The following is a 19,066-nucleotide window of genomic DNA, read 5'->3' as shown; positions in this document are numbered from 1 at the left end:
GCTGTGGAACTTCGCTCCCGTAAATAGCAGCACGCCCTGGCTTCGCTTCACACACTGAGGAGCTAACTGCTAACCAGCCGGTTATACTACGCTGGCCTGCTTCTGCCGGCACCTGTGCGAGACTCGCCGTGCTCACAGATTCATGGCGCCTGCACCGAGTACGTTCATTTCATAGCTATAGGCTTCCGTTTTATGCTGGAGTATAATCTTAGAGTTTATGCTGTAAGGTTAGGTCCCGTGCTACAACCTGTGTGTGTTTTTGCAGTCCCTCACCCTTCCTCTGGGGGGCAGCATGCTCTTAGTTAGACTAATCCTTTTCAGGACATGGCAGGCTGGAAACACTCCAGGACATGGGCGATGAGCCTCGATGTTTGAGCATCACCCCTAGTTACTGTCGTGTTATGATTTGATGTCTTTCAGGGCTTTTCTGCTGTGGTTTTTAAAAATCTCTTTCCTAACTGGTCAAGGTCCCACCCATGTGGATTGTTTTGATTGCATCACATGCCCCCTGCTTAAGCAGTGGCCCGTACTGGCTGTGGTCATCACTGATATAAGTGTGTATATAGGTGCCCCCACCCCCGGCTTGCTAGTTGCTACCTCATTGGGCTGAATTTCCCCACGTGTTTGGGGGCAGTGTGTGTGTTTGCGTCCTACTGCCTGTGAGGCGGAACCGACTCGGGGCTGTAGCGGCCCGGTGGGTTTGAGCACAGCGTTGCGTGCATGTCTCTGTGCACGCGTGTGTATGTGGGGGAGGCTGAGTGCAAGGCCGGATCCGCTGGGTAGAGAGTGAGGTTTAGCAGAGGGGGAAGTTGAGAGCCGGAGAGCTGCTTGTGGGGTGGGGGTGAGGGCAGGCAGGGGGCCTCCGCCGGAGCGGAGAGTGCCGCTCGCTACCTTCCCTGTCTTCTTCTGCACAAACAACAGGAAGTGAGGTGGCCAGCTCTGCACAGATCTCTTCGTTTCTCCCCATCTGCAGGTCGCTCTGTCTCCCCCCCCCCCCCGTCTCTCTCACTCTCTCTCCTTTCCCTCTCTTCCCTCTCTCCACCCCCCGCCTCTCGCTCTCTTTGCACCCTCCCCATCTCCTCTGTTTGTGTACAGCGCGTGTGGGCGTGCGCCGGATTCCGCGCTCCCCCCCATTGGCTGGCCGTGCCGTAGAGGGGTGGGCGTCGGCAGGGAAGGCGGGGGTTGGGGTTGGGGCTGGGTGTTGGGGGGGGGGGGGGGGTGCGTGGGTGTTTTGTTGTGTGATGGCAGGCTCTGAGAGGGAGCGAGCGGCGAGTCAGGCTGTCTGTGTGGAGCGCGGTGCTGCTCCTGTCCGCCCCACCACTGCCACCGCCACGCTTCCCAGCCCGCGCTGAGCTGCCCGCTCGCTCACTCTCGCTCCCCCCCGTGGGGGGGGACAGCCTCCAGGAGGACGAGTGGCGCGGCCCGTGTGGAACGGACCTCGTTTGTGATGGTGAGTCTCTCGCTCGCTCGCTCGCAGTGAAAGTTTCGTCCCTGCCGTTGCTAGTGTGCCTGTGGCTTCTTCGGCTTCCAGTTTATTTCATTAGGTTGGTTGGGGGGGGGGGGTGGAGAGGAATAGTGAATCTGGGGTGGGGGGGGGGGGGGGGTTTCTGCCGGCGCTGGGGGGGGGACCTCACCCCAGAGCTCGGAGCCAAACTCCCGTCTGTGTTTTTTCAAGAGCTCCAGGATCTCCAGTCAGTCCCGCTCCGTTGTGTCACTGTTGGTGTAGTGTGTGTGTGTGTGTGTGTGTGTGTGTGTGTGTGTGTGTGTGTGTGTTGGGGGGGGGCGGGGGGGACCACGTGGATGAAATGTGGGGGAAGGGGGTGGAGAAAACAGAAAGCAAACTTTAAAAATACGCATCGGAGGGGAACCTGATGTATCTCCGGAGGCCCGAGGAGTTTTTGGCGGGAGGTCTAAATGCTCCACTGTGTTCCCTCGCCCTTCTACCTTCATTTAAATCCGTCTCCTCACCCCACCCCCCCGTCCCTCCCCGGCACTGTATTGCCTTTTGAAGTCTCGGCGGAGAAGTTCCTGCATGTTTTAGAGCACTGTGATCAGCTGCCCTGGGGTCTGAATCCGCTGCATCTTGGGGGCTGCCGGTCTGAGAGCGATCTGGCAGCGGGTGTGACCCAGCTATCAGGTGGGGGGTGCTGGAAGCGGCCGGAGGCCCGTGTGCAGTATGCGGACACCTTCTCTGACATGAAAGCTAAAGGGGGTGTTTGGGATGGTTTGCCGTAATGCCTCCATGCCGGTCTGCACGATGTGGATGTAGCCACTGGAAGTTGTCTGATGAGCTGAGTACCCCTATGGATCACGCTGGCCGGATGATCCGCAGGTCCTGGGGAGAAACATCTCTGTGCATCACCAGCCCGCTTCTGCCTGCCAGGATTTCTGCTCTTCCCCGTCCTGCTGGATCTGTAGCCCCCCACCCAGTGCTGCTGACCCTCAAACCCTAGCCTCTTCTCCATGCGGGTGTGTTAGCAGTTTCCATGCCAACAGAGCAGTGCTCCCCTGCCCGACTCGCGCTTTGCCCGTGGGTCCTTCCCCTGCATGGGGCCACGCAGGGGAATCCCCATATCCCTCTGTGGGACATCCCCGACCTCGCTGACCCCGGTGGGCTGTACGGGGAGGCTCACACATCGCACACGCTTTCTATTTTTAATGTCTTTTGTTGAGACCCTGGTGTTAATTTGGTTTTTTCTTTTTAATATTTAATAGCGGGGAGTGGGGGGTTGGGGGGGGGGGGTGTTGGTGTGCCAGCCATCCAGCTGCTGCAGACTCATCTGTGATAGGATCCTGTCAATGCTTCTCAGGAGATAGGGTTCGCCAGAACCTGGGCTCGCGGGAATCTGTAGCCAGAGGATTTCAAGCCGAAGTGAAGACACCCTCCTTTGCCCTGTTTGGAGGCCTGTTCCTGTAACCTGTGCAACACAGTCATGTTAGGGTGGGAGGGGGGCTGCTTAGTGAGACTGTCGGGTTGTTCATGGACGGATCTCATTGGCCCCCGCCTTACCCCGAGAACGTCAGGTTCCCATGGACCATCGCTACGGTCACAGACAGTCAGGGGTAAGACGGTACAGAGAAACAGCCTCGGATTCGCAGCGCCCTCTAGAGGAATGTCCCCATTTGAGGTCGCTCTACTTCGTCTGAGGTTGGTCCATAAGTTTTTGGGGGAGCTTTCTGATTGGCAGAGATCAGTTAGTCCATCTTAGACCTGCATGGGGCAGTGGGCAGCTGCAGCTTATCCCTGTAACCCCTGCAGAAGACAGCGCTCAGATAAGCGCCATAGCGAAGCGATTCTGGGTTGGGGGGCTGTGCAGAATGTGGCCGTGAGGGCGGGAGGAGCCTAGGGTCGTCGCCTGTAGCCTTTCCCAAGTAGCACAGGGCTACATGGAGGAGGACCGGAGTGAACCAGACTTGGGGAGAACATGCAAACTCCACACGCTCAGAGCAGGAGCCGGGGGCACCGAGTCAGCTCACTATTTGCTTACGAATTTGCTTGAAGTGTGCTTTGTGTTTTCCTCGTCGTCTCTGTCGGGAGTGGATTGAGGGACCTGTGTGTTTGTGTGAGAATGAGGGAGCCACTCTGTCCTGCAGGGATCAGTGTGTTGGCTGGTAAGTGATGGGCTGGGGTTAGGGTCCCCCCCCAGCTGCTAGGTTAATTCCTGCTGTATTTGGCAGCCCCTGTGTCCCGCGTCTGGTGCCAGGAAAAGAGTGTGAGCCCGCTGGCGTGTGCGTGTGTGTGTGTGTGTGCGTGTGTGTGTGCGCACTTCCTTTTTGAAATGGGAGTGCAGGAGAGCAGGGAAGTGAGCTTACTGCTGGTATGCTGCGGGGTCGTGTGCCTCTAGGTGACGTGCCTCTAGGTGGTGTTCCTCTAGGTGGGGTTCCTCTAGGTGGGGTTCCTCTAGGTGGGGTTCCTCTTGGTGGCATGCCTCTAGGTCAGGGCTAGGGAACCTAATCCATGGAGAGCTGGTGTGGGTGCGGGTTTTTGGGATGGCCTCTCAATCAGCCAATAACAGTGGATTCCAAGAAGTGGAGTTGAGAATCGCTGCTTTATTACTGGCTGACTGAGAGGTCATCCCAAAAACCCGCACCGGCTCTCCATGGATCAGGTTCCCTACCCCTGCTCTAGGTGGTGTTCCTCTAGGTGGCGTGCCTCTAGGTGGTGTTCCTCTAGTTGACATGTCTCTAGGTGGTGTGCCTCTTGGTGGTGTTCCTCTAGGTGGCGTGCCTCTAGGTGGTGTGCCTCTAGGTGGTGTTCCTCTAGTTGACGTGCCTCTAGGTGGTGTTCCTCTAGGTGGCGTGCCTCTAGGTGGTGTTCCTCTAGTTGACATGTCTCTAGGTGGTGTTCCTCTAGGTGGCGTGCCTCTAGGTGGCGTGCCTCTAGGTGGCGTGCCTCTAGGTGGTGTGCCTCTAGGTGGTGTTCCTCTAGTTGACGTGCCTCTAGGTGGTGTTCCTCTAGGTGGCGTGCCTCTAGGTGGTGTTCCTCTAGTTGACATGTCTCTAGGTGGTGTGCCTCTAGGTGGTGTTCCTCTAGGTGGCGTGCCTCTAGGTGGTGTTCCTCTAGGTGGTGTTCCTCTACTTGACGTGCCTCTAGGTGGTGTTCCTCTAGGTGGTGTTCCTCTAGGTGGCGTGCCTCTAGGTGGTGTTCCTCTAGGTGGTGTTCCTCTACTTGACGTGCCTCTAGGTGGTGTTCCTCTAGGTGGTGTGCCTCTAGGTGGTGTTCCTCTAGGTGGCGTGCCTCTAGGTGGTGTTCCTCTAGGTGGTGTTCCTCTAGGTGGTGTTCCTCTAGTTGACATGCCTCTAGGTGGCGTGCCTCTAGGTGGTGTTCCTCTAGGTGGTGTGCCTCTAGGTGGTGTTCCTCTAGTTGACGTGTCTCTAGGTGGTGTGCCTCTAGGTGGTGTGCCTCTAGTTGACATGTCTCTAGGTGGTGTTCCTCTATGTGGCGTGCCTCTAGGTGGTATGCCTCTAGGTGGTGTTCCTCTAGTTGACGTGCCTCTAGGTGGTGTTCCTCTAGGTGGCGTGCCTCTAGGTGGTGTTCCTCTAGTTGACATGTCTCTAGGTGGTGTGCCTCTAGGTGGTGTTCCTCTAGGTGGCGTGCCTCTAGGTGGTGTTCCTCTAGGTGGTGTTCCTCTACTTGACGTGCCTCTAGGTGGTGTTCCTCTAGGTGGTGTTCCTCTAGGTGGCGTGCCTCTAGGTGGTGTTCCTCTAGGTGGTGTTCCTCTACTTGACGTGCCTCTAGGTGGTGTTCCTCTAGGTGGCGTGCCTCTAGGTGGTGTTCCTCTAGTTGACATGTCTCTAGGTGGTGTGCCTCTAGGTGGTGTTCCTCTAGGTGGTGTTCCTCTAGGTGGCGTGCCTCTAGGTGGTGTTCCTCTAGGTGGTGTTCCTCTAGGTGGTGTTCCTCTAGTTGACATGCCTCTAGGTGGCGTGCCTCTAGGTGGTGTTCCTCTAGGTGGTGTGCCTCTAGGTGGTGTTCCTCTAGTTGACGTGTCTCTAGGTGGTGTGCCTCTAGTTGACATGTCTCTAGGTGGCGTGCCTCTAGGTGGTGTTCCTCTAGTTGACGTGCCTCTAGGTGGTGTTCCTCTAGGTGGTGTTCCTCTAGTTGACGTGCCTCTAGATGGCGTTCCTCTAGGTGGTGTGCCTCTAGGTGGTGTTCCTCTAGTTGACGTGTCTCTAGGTGGTGTGCCTCTAGGTGGTGTGCCTCTAGTTGACATGTCTCTAGGTGGCGTGCCTCTAGGTGGTGTTCCTCTAGGTGGTGTTCCTCTAGTTGACGTGCCTCTAGGTGGTGTTCCTCTAGGTGGTGTTCCTCTAGTTGACGTGCCTCTAGGTGGTGTTCCTCTAGTTGACGTGCCTCTAGGTGGTGTTCCTCTAGTTGACGTGCCTCTAGGTGGTGTTCCTCTAGTTGACGTGCCTCTAGGTGGTGTTCCTCTAGTTGACGTGCCTCTAGTTGACGTGCCTCTAGTTGACATGCCTCTAGGTGGTGTTCCTCTAGTTGACATGCCTCTAGGTAGTGTTCCTCTAGTTGACATGCCTCTAGGTGGTGTGCCAGCGCTCTGAACCCTGAACTCTGCCCTGCAGGGCGTCTGGCGTATCCCGGTGGATGAGATTGATCGGCCCGGCAGCTTCGCCTCTCACATGAACCGCTCCATCGTGCTTCTGCTGGACGTTCTGTCTGAGCTCAAGGACCGGGACACCCTGCTGAAGGTCTCCTGCATGCTCCAGAGGACCCCGGAACAGGGAAAGTGAGTCCCCAGCTGACTCTTCTTTACATGATTTTGTCCCAGGGGCAGTTCTCTTACGTCGCTTAGAGCGTCACCATAATGGACCTCCCTCCTCTCCCTCCTCCTCTCCCTCCTCCTCTCCCTCCTCCTCTCCCTCCCGATCTGTATCTCTCCCTCCCTCCCTCCTCCTCTCCCTACCGATCTGTATCTCTCCCTCCTCCTCTCCCTCCTCCTCTCCCTACCGATCTGTATCTCTCCCTCCTCCTCTCCCTCCTCCTCTCCTTCCCGATCTGTATCTCTCCCTCCCTTCCTCCTTCTCTCTTAATAGGAAGTATCTGCGGGATGTGGACCGACAGGTTTTGGCCAAGCGAGCGTTTTTCTTAACCGTGAAAGTACTGGAGGATAATCTGAACAAACTCACTGGGGTATGGACTCACGGAACACTCGCACATGTGCGGCCACACATGCCCACCAGCGCCACCCAGTGGCACGGAGTGCTGCCCCCGTAGTTGCTTGTCACTAACGACCAGGCAATGACTTGCTGGATCGCTGGTTATTCTGAGGGCCGCTTGGGTCTGTCCTCCTTGCAAACGGAGCTGTGATGTTCACTTATCACTTACATTATTATTACGAGTGCATTACTGTTCACCAGCTGAGGGGAAGAGGGCACTAGTGCAGAAGAGTCGCTCTGTCTGTCTATATCTGGTCCCCACAACATCGACATAACAGGTTTTTATCATATTATGGGGTCATTTGGTCCCCACAATGTCTCTGTGTCTCCACAATGTGATACAAGTCTGTTATTTTGATGTTGTGGGGACCATTTTTTCCAGTCCCCAAAAAAGATGAAAAAAATCTGAGACTGTAATCCAAAAACTAAAAATGCCAGAAGTCTTGCATTTTGTGTGGTCACTTATGGTTAATGTTAGGGTTGGGTAGGGGTTAAGGTCGTCATGTTGGGATTAGAGTTTCCCCCATAGATATGAAGAGTCCCCACAAAGATATGAAAACAAACGTATATGTGTCTGTGTTTGTGTGTGTTTGTGTTTGTGTGTCTTGGCTGCACCAGGTATCAGAGCCTTCCCTCAGTGGGGGGGACATGACCACCACTGACACGCCCCCGAGGCCCAGCGCCGAAGACGGCAAGCGGGCGGCCCCCAGCAAGCCTGGCACGGAGGCCAGGCAGCCCGAGGCCCCCCAGGAGCGCCCCCCACCGCAGGCTATGGACACAGCAGAGCGGCGGGAGGAGCCCATGGAGTTGGAGGGTGGGACCTGGGAGGGCGGCGGGGGTGCGCGGCCCCTAGAAAGGGCCCCCCCGGAGCTGTCCCTGGAGGAGCTCAGCATCAGCTCCCGCCAGCAGCAGCAGCACACCGGGGGGGTTAAGCGGCCAGCTTCCCTCAGTCCCCCCGAGGCCGGCGAGCAGCAGCGCAGGCCCAGTCGCAAGCGGAAGCTTCTGGAAGATGTGGAGACGGGCAAGACGCTGCTGCTGGACGCCTACAGGGTGTGGCAGCAGGGCCAGAAGGTCATGACCTACGACCTGGGCCGCATCGAGAAGATCATGTCAGAGACGTACATGCTCATGAAACAGGCAAGTGGGGCGGGTGGGGCAGGTCGGGGCAGGGCAGGGCGGGGGGGGCAGGGCGGGGCAGGGCGGGGCAGGGCAGGGCATGATTGGACAGAAGCGGCTGTCAGGAGTTCGTCCCCCTCTTCTTAGCGCCTCCATCATCTCATCCTCATCATCCTCCATTAGGTCCCTCCTCCACTCCCTTCTGAAGTCTAAAGTTACCCCTGCCCTGATCGCTCTGGCACTCTGGCATAATCAACAACAGAAAAACAGCAATCAGCAAGCTGGAAAAATACCAGTTTTGTTTCCAGCTTTAGCATAAAATGTCATGTCTGTGACTGCAACCCGGCTCTGGGGTGATCGGGCTACAGAGACGCGTTTATAGTACAATTATGTAAATACACACTGTAAACGCACAAACGCATACATGCAGGCAGTCTCTTCCAGCCTCTTACCGTGGTCTCTGTCCTGGGGAGACGTGGCAGCACAGGGTGTGAGGTAATGCTCTGGAAGGGATGCCGATCCGTAGGAGAGCTAATGACAGTGATGTCAATAATAAATAACACCTAGACCAAAGTCCCCTTTGAAGGCTTTTCTGTCCAGTTTCCGAACCCCAGACTGTCATTCTGGCTGCTGACTGCCCACTGTCTGGTGTGTTTAATCACATCAAGCCAAATAACTTTCCTTCCGTTTGTTATTAGCGGTAATTAGGGGATCGGTGTCGGCTTTTTAGAATAAAACCGTTAGATATTTATAAAACAAAATCAGTCGGCATAATGATTTTATCAGACGGTGTTTTGGGTCTCGAGGACCCGGCGCCTCTAGAAATAGCGCCCCCCTCTCTGAGCGACATGCCGGTGTGCAGTGACCACCTCCCGCTGCTTTGCTGAGAGAGCCCCCCCCCAGTGGGCGCTGGGGGTATCGAGTTAGGGTTCGAGATGCAGCACCATCTGGCGAGCGCATTTTAGGGGCTGCTTTTGGTCGCCGAGCCCCCCCACGCTGCGCTGGGGCTCGTGGACCGTGTGGGAGAGGAAGCACTCGTGCTTCACCCCAGGCGCCATTTCCTCCTTAAGAAAAACTCTCTTCCTCACCCCCCGGCGCTTCCTTCCGCGTTGGGTTATATTTATATAGTGCCTTCCGCGTTGGGTTATATTTATATTATATAGTGCCTTTCGCGGCGTTCAGTACTCAGAGGGACAAACAGTGGACAAGATGGCTCTGTGAGGCTTGCTGTTTGGGTGGAGGGACACTCTGTGTACATACCCTGTGTGGCAGAGCGATGATCCAAGGTTTCAGCCCAGGATTATGGGGGGGGGGGGGTAGTGGCCCCGCCCTCGCAGTGACGGGCAATGGCGTGAGAGCCCCCTGTGATAACACAGGAGAGCATGTGCATGACACTCAGGTAGGTGGGAGGGTGGGCAGCCGGGTCCCTGCAGCACTGGTGCCTCTCCTCCCGTGTTTGATGTGGCGGGGCGCCCCCTGGTGGCTTTGCTGATCATTGCCGCCTGCTCTAGTCCCTGGCTCACGCCTTCTTCAAAGGCGCCCCCATTACTCAGCACAAGTACGACTCCCACCACCGGCGTACCGTTCTAGTCAGCAGGGACACTGCCGGGGTGGGTGTGATCAGAGCTCTTCATCCTCACCCTCGTCATCCTCCTCTTCTCTCTCTACCTCAGGTCGATGAAGAAGCAGCACTGGATCAGGCTGTGAAGTTCTGCCAGGTCCAGCTGGCCACATCCGCACAGAGACAGGTAAGCCCTATGTACCCCAGCCCACCGCCCCCCACCCCACACTGGGGAGTCCAGCTCCTCTCCACATCCCCACCTGCTGGTCAGTTTGGGTTCTGCTAGTGCCGTCTTTCTGTGTGCTGATCGTGCTGATCGTGTTTCTTTCTTATTTTTTAAATCTGTTTATAAGCCTGGCCCTTCCTCATGCCCCTTGCAACTCCACCCCCTTATGAGTGTGTGCAGGGGGGAGGGGCAGCATCTGCGGAAAGGGGCCAGTTGGGGGCGGGAGTCAGGAGGCCGATCAGTGCGCCCCCCTCCCTGGATGGTAGCGTGATGAACATGTCATTGATGGGATGCAGGTTTGCGAACAAGAAGGTCCCCAGAAAAGACTTGACGAGCTCACAGCCGGGCCTTGCAGCTGTTTTACGCAGGTTCTGGGACTGAGCTGTGGGTCGGGCTGGCCCAGGCACCCCCCCTGCTGGAGGCCTCGAGAGCCTGCGGTCACATTATTCACGAACAGACTCATTTTTCACCCCCACGCACATTCACAGGGTTGCTCTTTATCTTTTTTTTTTTTGGTGCGTTTTTGTTCTTCATCCCTCGCTTCACATGCCTTTCCCCACCCTCTTAGCATTCCTGACATGTTTCAGGCCTTTGCGTGGCCCCTCACCCTCCTAACGAACCTGGTCAGTCGTGCTGGAGGTTGGAGGTCAAAGGTCAGAGGTCAGGTGGCAGAAGCTTCTCTCTCAGGCCTCTCCGTGGTTATAACAAGCCCCTCTCGTTCCTCAGCTGTGGGCGTCTCGCATTTGCTGACACCTCACTCTCTCTCTCCCTCTCACACACTCCCTATTTCTTTCCCACGGTCTCCCGCCCCCCCCCCCCTTTGCTGCCCGACATCCATTCCGTAAACCGCTGGCACTCTGCCGTTTCCAAGGCAGCGACTGTCCGTCGCTGTGGGCATCGGCGTGCCCGACGGTTTAGTGTGGGCTGGGGGGGGGGGGGGGGGGGTGGGTGCCAGGATGAGGCAGGAGGCCCAGAGCAGGTTTGTTTTGTGACGCCATGGCAACGGGGAGCATCTGCAGGCACGGACGCCTCGGTAGATGGAGGTGTACCTGGTGATCGGCCGGTTACAACAAAAATCGGGAGGAAAGCAGAGGAGAGAAGGGTGGCACAAATATCACTGCTGCCTCTGTCATAAAGACTGGCGGGGGAAGTGTGTGAGCCTGAAACAGGGAGTCCCTTAAACATCGAGGGAGCAGTGCAGAGCCGCACTGCCTGAAGCTCTGGGGCCTGGGTGATCCCAGACTGCGGGAGCCTTTTCGTGGGGTCGGAATAACCCCGGATGGTGTTAGGAAGTCCCCGCACGGGGCTTTTTGGGTGCAGGGACTTTTTCCGCGGTGCGGGTGTGGTATGTCACACCATCCTGTTCTCTAACACGCTCCGCACTTCCTCTGCGGCACATTCGCAGGCTTTTTTCTTTGCTGCCATTGCTGCACTCCCGAGATCCCCCCCCATGTACGGATTTAACTGAGATGATCGCTGTGAGGCTCCTTCTTGGTCCCGTTGTTCCTGACAGCCGGAATCCCTCCGTTTGATGGGTGACAGACAGGTGACATGTCAGGTTGCCCCGGAATATACGTACATGCACACATTCTGATCATGGTTCTTCCATGCCTCATCGTCATGGTGACGCGGGCAGGAAGATGCAAAAGTGTCAGGTGGCTTCAAGCTCCAAAGCAGGCTGTGGCCTTTTCGATCGGCAATGGGGTCCTTTGAGCGCCACGCCCCCTGCTGGCCTGAGTCCTGTGTAATGAGCTGTCTTGCTCGGAGGGCAGGCCGCCGGGTCTGCTTTCAACCAGTCAAAAAAAAAAAACTTGAGGGTGTTTCAGTGCAAACTTGTGATCGAAAGTGTGGGAAGACGGATTAGTCAATGTGCGGACTGGAATGAGCAACTGTGGGAGATGATTTTAAAGAAAACAGTTGGTGTGCAGACGGCCGGGCCAGAACGGCGGGGCTGGTCTCGCGGTCGATCATTTCCACGTAAAATTTCAGCTTTCAGCGTTTCCTAAGTGATCAGGAGAATTGCTCATCGGGTAGAGCTCATCGAGTGTGTTTTAGTTTCAACGCCGCATCCAGCGCTCTGTCATGTGGCCCCTGGGATTCATGTGGCCCCTGGGATTCATGTGGCCCCTGGACCCACACTTTAAAACCGGGGCAGTTTGCCAAAAAAGCAGGTGCTCCGTAATGCCCAGCGCCATTGCTGCGCTTTTATCCTGCGTCTTGGTGGGACGCGGTGCTTGTGAGAGCAGCCAGCTCCTTCCGTCTGACATCGACACGGGCCCCCGCACCGGACGCCCCCTCCGCCGGCCGCGTCACCACCACTTGGTCTCAACCGACGCCTTGCACCGCATGTCGCTTCGCAAAACAGGAGCAAACCGACGCAGCCGCTGCGCATCCTGCTGCACGACCCCGACGGGCTCCCCTGCCCCTTTTTTTTTTTTTTTCTTCTTTTCACCGGCTGTGTGCAGAGTGAGCGGGAGTTTCCATGGCAACGGGGAGTCGAGGCGTCGTGTGCATGCTTCGCCGTGAGCGTGTGCGAGCGAGCGCGCGGCGATCCGTTTGTGTGCATGTGTGTGTGCGCGCACGCGCATGCGGGTCTGCCCACCCGCCTGCCTCACGCCCCCACCTTACATCCCCTGAGCCGCTCTCCCCTGGGTGCTGAGGAGCAGGATGAGTCAGGAGCACTGAGCCGTGAGGCTCCGCCCCCGCGTTGTCATTCATGCACTGCTTCAGGGACTGCACTTCACCAGAAGGTTGCAGGGTCTCGTCCCAGCTGTAGTAAACACCTGGGTTTGCGCATGCTGAACCTGCAATTTAGTGGTAAATATCCGGAGTAAACTGGGATATTTTTAAACTGTCAATTAAATCTTAGAAATGTAGAACTAATTAAAAAAGTATATAAGGAAGACTTCAGCATGTTTCAGCTTTGCGCTCTTCTTGATGATTGGCCGCATCTGCTCAAGTGAGCAGGCTGTAGCCTCTCCTGCTGTTCTTCCGTTGTGTGTAGCTGTTTCTTATGCGCTGTGAGGTTGCTTACATATACTTACTGTCACCCATCTCCAGACGTGTGACGTTGACCTGAACAGAGTACCCATGGTGCTTTGCTCACCGGTCGCCACCCCCACGCCTGATTCCCTGCTCACTGAGACCCCTGTTGCTTTCTCTTCCCATATCTCCTCCCGTTTAACCTCCCTCTGCTCTGAGACACGCCGTGTCCTGTAAGCACATGACCTGGAGCTGCCGCGGTACTGACCAGGGGCCACGACACCCTGAACCGTTAACTATCCGGCTTTACTAAGCACATGTCACATGGGTCGTGTCTTCTCTCCCTGGTACTGGCAACCCCAAGGTGGTTACATCCTTCTCTTGCCTGGCTGGTGTTTCTGCACGCTGCTGTTACGGACCAGTATTCCTTGCCCCATTGTAGATATAATTCCAGGTCAGTGTGCAGCCATCCATCCATCCATCCCTCTGTCTGTCCTTTAGTAGCCCTGGTAGGATCTGGGTCTGCTGTCCCGATGGAGGCAGGCCGGATCCATTATGCTTATTCATCTATAAGCCTTTGTAGGTTTTTTTTTTCTATTTGTCTTATTGCTCCAGTGGCTGTCCTTGTCTTCCTTCCCCCATGGTGTTACCTGATTCGGAGGGGGGGGGAAACTCACAGAAGTCTGCTCTCCGGGAACAGACGGCGAACCTGGAGTTTGTGTTTCCCGTCGGCCATTGGCTGCGTTCTCCCCCGTTGCCATGGCAGCGGCTCTGGGACTGTCACGGGTTGTTTGCGCGGCTCTTCTGCTTACGAGTGGCCCTTGGAAAAAGGCGGGTGAAAGCGCAGTGCCGGGTCCTTGGCGGGGTGCGGGGGGGGAGCAGGGTGGTGGGTGTAGTGGCATTGGCAGCGTGGAGCTCGGCTCCACTCCGGGACTCTGTGCCAGGAGCTCCACCACGAGTCCAAACCCGCTGTCTCAGGCCCACTGCTGGTGCTGCTCGTCCTCCAGGTCGGCCCGCTTGCTGTTTGGGTTGTGAATCTCTGGAATTTATTTGTTTTTGTTTGTTTGTTTGTTTTTAGGCATGTTTGTTTTCTTTGTCTGTAGGCTCGCCCACGTCTGTTTGTCGGCCTGTTTGTCCCCTGCTTGCCGTGCAGTGTAATCCAGTGCCAGGACTTGCTCTTCAAACACAGCTTTGCTTTCCTCGCTGGCTGTAGCGGCACTTCTCATGACCCCCCCACCTTTCTGATTACAGTGCAGCAGTGACACGCCCACCACACCCAAGCCCACGAAAGAGCACCGTGACATCTTCTTCCCCTCCTCGCTGCCTAACTCGGCCCCACAGCCACCAGACAGCTCCGCCCCCCAGGGTCCACCCAGCGGGCCCCCGGACCAGTCGCAGCTCCGGAAGCAGTCGGCTGCCCAGGCAGCTGGCATGGCCTTCCTACCCCAGTCAGGTGAGTATCTGGCAAAAGATCCTGCCTGATTGGCATTTTCTAACAGTCTTTTTTTGTCGAATTGTCCCCGGATGCAGTTTGGTAGAGTACACAAACGACTAAGCAGCCCTTTGCCGGAACTGTGGTGCCCTGTCCGGGAAGTTTCAGTGATTATCAGACTGCATGCGTTCGGGTCAAACTTAACCGTGTGGCCCTGCTGTCACCGTCGGGCCGGTCCTGGCTACTCAGGAACAGAGGAAAACAAAAAGCCTGTTCCCTCTATCTCTGTCTCAGAGGATCCCAGGAAGCGAGGCTGATCGGAATCTCGTATTAAGGCACTGGGCTGCAAGTGAAGCCTTCAGGCTCAAATCCCAGCTGGGAAACCCAAATTTGTACCTTTTTGCGGGTCAATTAGCTCGGATGGCTGCAGTAAAAACCTCCAGCCTTGTAAACGGGAGGGAAATGTTACGAAACGCTGCTTTGGAGCGAGGTTGTCGCCAGGTGAGGCGGTGTACGTGTTACGTAACACGTGTTTGTACGCACTTTAAAAAACGCGTGCGAAAATATAGCCGCGGGAGGGAGACACACAAACGTCCCCGCGCACACGCAGGTGGGAGTTTCAGCCCGTTGCTGAGCATCTGGACACTCGGCGCTGAAATCTATACAAAATGGTTGCCCAGGCAACCCAAACGAAGAGGTCGCGGAGAGGGAAGGCTCTCCGCATTAGCTAGCAGCGCTCGGAGGGAGAGCACGGCGCCCACTGCCGCCGCCTGCCAGGGACCTGCCCATCCTTTTCATCCATCGGTCTTTCCTCTGTGTCCACGTCGAATCGGACCACCCAGAGCTGCTTTTCTCAGTCTCTTTTTCCGCGAGGAAAGAGCCGTCCCATTGCCTGTGGGCCGTCTGTGAGCCTAATGAGGAGCTGGGATTGGTACGTATAGCGAACGCTGACCGGCTACCCACTGCTCTAGCGTGTTAATCCCCCGGTAACCAACAGGTGTCCTCTGACTCTCTCGGCGGTTACTCGAAGTATTACTGCCCCGGGGGACCTGATTCACGCCGTCCGACCGGCTTGTGGCTCGCCCTCGGTTACCGGCACAGGACACCTTCACGAAGCTGTAGTCCTACTCCACCGTACAGCCTGTTTTTTGTTTTTTGTCTTCCATTTCCGCAAGCTGGAAAAAACAGTCGTGACTCTGGGCAGCTGTTTTAATTAACCTGTACCTAAGGTGACTACTTCTCTGTAGCTACATATCAATCGTAATTCGGACAGTTTGAGACTTCAGGGTTTGTTTTGGCTGGTCTGCGTTTGTGTTTGTGAGGGTGCTTGTGCATATTTTTGAGCGTGAGCGTACATCATTAATTGTGTGAATTTGTCGCCCCGTTGTGGTGAGTCAGTGTAATTGCTCCATGCTTTTTGATTAATGGGCCTGTTTAAGCGAGGTCTTGTGCTAAACACCCCCAAACCGCCGTGTAGCTCCCGTGCCGTTTGCTTGTCCTGTATCACATCGGCTGTCTCTGTCCCGGTCTCCAGAGGAACGGGAGGAGCTCCTGGAGGGCTTGGGGTTCAGGCAGCAAGAGAGCCGGCTGTGTCAGCAGATGAAGATGGCCACTGTGTCGCCGGGCCAGGAGGCGTCAGGCTGGCTGAGCGAGGAGGCGGCGTCCTGCAGCACTACGCAGCCGCTCTGCTCCGGTCTGTGTATTTGTGCGTGTGCCCGACGGCGTGCGTGTGCCCACTCGCGTGTGAACGCTACTCACGCCCTCCTGCTCACTCCCCAGTGCCCGCGGGATCATCCCTAAGCTCGCCCACCGACACGACCGGTTCCAGGCAGTCGGACGCCGCCCGCGTCCGTTCCCGTGTCCCGCCCCACGTGCCAAAGCTCTTCATCCCATCCACGGTCACCAAATTCCCACCCGAGATCACGGTGACCCCGCCCACACCCACCCTGCTCTCGCCCAAGGGGAGCATCTCCGAGGAGACCAAGCAGAAGCTCAAGGTGCAACCATCTCTCTGTCTCTCTCTCTCTCTTTCTCTCTCTCTGTCTGTCTCTCTCTCTCTCTCTCTCTCTCTCTCTCTCTGTCTGTCTCTCTCTCTCTCTCTCTCTTTCTCTCTCTCTCTGTCTGTCTCTCTCTCTCTCTCTCTCTCTTCCTCTCTCTCTGTCTGTCTCTCTCTCTCTCTCTCTGTCTCTCTCTCTCCCCTCTCGCTTGCTTTTCCTCCTTTTTCCTGGTGTCTGTGTGCTTCGAACCCTCCTGCACACCTATCCAGTCTGCTTCTCTATCCCTCCCCATCTTCCTATTCCACCACTGTCTCTTCCTCCTGCTTATGCCCATCAAGCTCTCCAGCGAGGGGGGGGGGAGAGAGAGGCCAACAGCTGAATGGACCAGAACCGCTGAGGCACATTTGCAGAGCATTCATTTGTTCACTGTACAATGCCCACTCTGTAATAGGGTTACTTTCTGAGCTGTTTCTATGGAATTCCATCCCCTTACATTCTTTTCTCTGTTACTGTTGATTGTTGTGTATAATTTGTTACTGTCTATAAGTGTGTAAATGTCATTTACTGTATAAATGTGTGTGTTGTGCTATTGTATACCTGCAATTTCTATCGAGACCTGTCTGTCTGTCTGTCTGTCTGTCTGTGTTGTCTAGTCTATCTATCCTGTCTCTTCTGTCTCAACATTATGACAGAGTTCACTGATAGGTGCCCCCCACACCCCCCCTTCCCCAACAGAACGTCATCCTGTCCTCCCAGTCAGCGGCGAACGTGAAGAAGGAGACGCTGTGCCAGCCGGCGCTGGAGGTGCAGGAGACGTCCAGCCAGGAGTCGTCGCTGGAGAGCGACACCGATGAGGAAGAGGACTACATGGACATCTGATGTGGGAGACAGCTGTCCCCCATGCTGTGGGGGCGGGGCGGGGCGGGGGCGTGGCCTCTTTATTATTAATTCAGAGCTCTCCGCACGTTTGTTTAGCTCGAGGGCTGCATCCTACTCCACAGCGCCTCCTGGTGGTTAGTAGCAGCAGCCCACCCCCCCCATCCCCCCCCCGAATTCTGCTCCCTGCTCTCCGGTGACGGAAAAGTGCCATTTTACACTCGCCGTCACGACCGCCTGCATGTAACAAAAACAGCGGACTGGACCTTCAAGCGCTTCGTTTTTAAGAGACTCCTCTACCAACGTCCTATGCAGCCCGCACTGGCGGGGGGGGCTCCACACCCACTGAGCTCAGGCTCTCACACCTGCCATGGTGACGCAGCCCCACCCCAGCCGGTTGACAGAGCCTTTTCCTGGACGATAGCATCTGCATCCTGGATATTGAGTTTAACACCTGGCGTATGATGCATGCTAACCATTAGCATCTGCCTTCACCAATACAGACTGTCGGCATCTGCCCCCACTCCCCCCCCCCCACCTCCACCACCCTGGTGTCACCCATACTATCTGTAGCAGACGACCAACATGGGCTTTGCCGACGGTTCCTAAGGTAATGCAGCAGCGACAGCTGCACTTGGCAACCAGACCACATGACCTGTTGCCGATCGAATGGGTTTACAGGTATCAATTCTCCTGTTTTAAATGTTTTCCATGCTTAAGTGTAAGAAAAGATCATACCTTGTGTTTGAGCCGCACATGCCGGGAGTAAGCATTACTTAGATGATCTGTTAGATGATGCTCTCTTTCGTCTGCACAACACATTTTGGCACCAGCATTATCATATATATGGTGTGGAGAAGGAGTTTATGTTGGCATGAGCAGAATACATCTCTTTGGTTTTGTACATATCTAATATGCACGTGAGGTGTAAATTCGATCAGCCTGTTTCCACATTGGGCTTCTTTATTTCAGCGTGAACCACAAGGGGGCGCCGTGGGATTTCACTGCACCGTGCGGTTTCACTGCGCAGTTTTTTTTTTTTTTTAAAGATTCATCTTTAAGTGTGTATAAAATATATATTTAAAACCTGAAATACTACACAAAATATCATCTGCAGACAAAGGAATGTTTTTCTACAGATTGTTTTCTATTTGAAGATGGTAATTTGCAGTATTTTTCTTGTTGATACTGTGAGAGCAGCATTTTTAAAAAACCAAGAAAACCTTTGTAAATATTTATAAGGGTCGTCAGCCAAAAAAAAAGGGGAGTGTGCCGCTAAACATCCTATAAATGTATGTTTGTATTTTTGGTGTAATATACTGTTTTGTATTCTGCCGCGCTATAAATGGGAATGTATCATGGCTGATATTGAATTTTTGGGTCTGAAGCTTATGTAAGACTTTCACTTGGTACATTGTTTAATAAGACTGAGCATTACAGCACTCGGTCGCCAGGGGGCAGTGTTATTCTCTTAATACTGATTTGCTGCATTTAAAATGTTACAAACCAAAAATACACTCGATAGCACATCCTTTTCTGGTTGGACTGCTTCTTTCTACATCACCACACATCACCTTCCCAGATGTGTCACTTATATTTTTATTTTTGTGTATGTAAAAAGTTTGGGAATAGGGGTTTTTCTCGTGTCTCTTTACACTTATCCTCACCCAGGGTGCCTGGTGTTGTAACACCTTGTCGCGCTTAGTTCCCACCTTGACAAGGAGCCAGGGGCTGTTCTTTGTATTCAGTGGGGGCTCTCTGCATCCTTAATAAGCCTGGGTACCCATGAGACACTGGGGTATTTGAGGGCAGCCAAGTATGATAAGGCAACACAGTGCTTAACCACACGGGAATCTAAACCGACTCAAAACTTAAACGTCAGTCTCAGAGGCTATTTTTAAAAATCCTGTTCTTGTGCCGCATAAATAAGAAAGCGATGCTCTAGTTTACCATCTGTGGACCCAGTAGGGTAACGGCGGAGGGAGAGACCATAAGTGAGAGATCGCTGGTTCAAATCCCACATGGGTTCAGCCCTTAATTTGTTTTGCCACCATGAATACGGGGCTGGTTAATTAGGAAAAAGCTGTGAGTGGCTTTCTATGGTAGGGGACCCTATGCCTGTGACGACATACCGACATGTGGGGTCTGTGAGGCGCTACGTGTACGCTGAGCTCAGCCCAACAGCCCGACACAGTGTCCCCCAGCCT

General features: G+C 55.1%; 2 protein-coding genes across 4 annotated transcripts in view; both read left to right on the top strand.

Annotated features, from left to right (window-relative positions):
- Positions 1-16,899, top strand: part of cabin1 (calcineurin binding protein 1) — a 51,510-nt gene extending 34,611 nt beyond the window's left edge. Inside the window, 8 exon segments of the mRNA XM_048989839.1 lie at positions 6,076-6,239; positions 6,547-6,643; positions 7,288-7,806; positions 9,459-9,533; positions 13,806-14,007; positions 15,521-15,679; positions 15,766-15,983; positions 16,719-16,899. Coding sequence (XP_048845796.1) covers positions 6,076-6,239; positions 6,547-6,643; positions 7,288-7,806; positions 9,459-9,533; positions 13,806-14,007; positions 15,521-15,679; positions 15,766-15,983; positions 16,719-16,862 — 1,578 coding nt within the window. The 3' untranslated portion in view covers positions 16,863-16,899.
- Positions 4,169-6,112, top strand: LOC125716941 (translation initiation factor IF-2-like). Of its 3 annotated transcripts, XM_048989826.1 has the most exons (5): positions 4,169-4,234; positions 4,850-4,894; positions 5,075-5,179; positions 5,285-5,329; positions 5,420-6,112. In XM_048989826.1, exons 1-5 carry the CDS (start codon positions 4,180-4,182, stop codon positions 6,052-6,054), a joined length of 885 nt encoding a protein of 294 aa, XP_048845783.1. In that variant the 5' UTR covers positions 4,169-4,179; the 3' UTR covers positions 6,055-6,112. The 3 variants fall into 3 exon arrangements, with proteins under 3 accessions (XP_048845783.1, XP_048845764.1, XP_048845773.1); XM_048989807.1 differs by lacking the exon at positions 4,850-4,894 and having other exon boundaries at positions 4,169-4,699; XM_048989816.1 differs by lacking the exons at positions 4,850-4,894; positions 5,075-5,179; positions 5,285-5,329 and having other exon boundaries at positions 4,169-4,774; positions 5,720-6,112.
- Positions 16,900-19,066: the final 2,167 nt, after the last annotated feature.

This window comes from Brienomyrus brachyistius, chromosome 2 (genome assembly GCF_023856365.1).
Source record: "Brienomyrus brachyistius isolate T26 chromosome 2, BBRACH_0.4, whole genome shotgun sequence".
Lineage (NCBI taxonomy): Eukaryota > Metazoa > Chordata > Actinopteri > Osteoglossiformes > Mormyridae > Brienomyrus > Brienomyrus brachyistius.
This window is presented reverse-complemented; position numbering and strand designations above follow the sequence as displayed.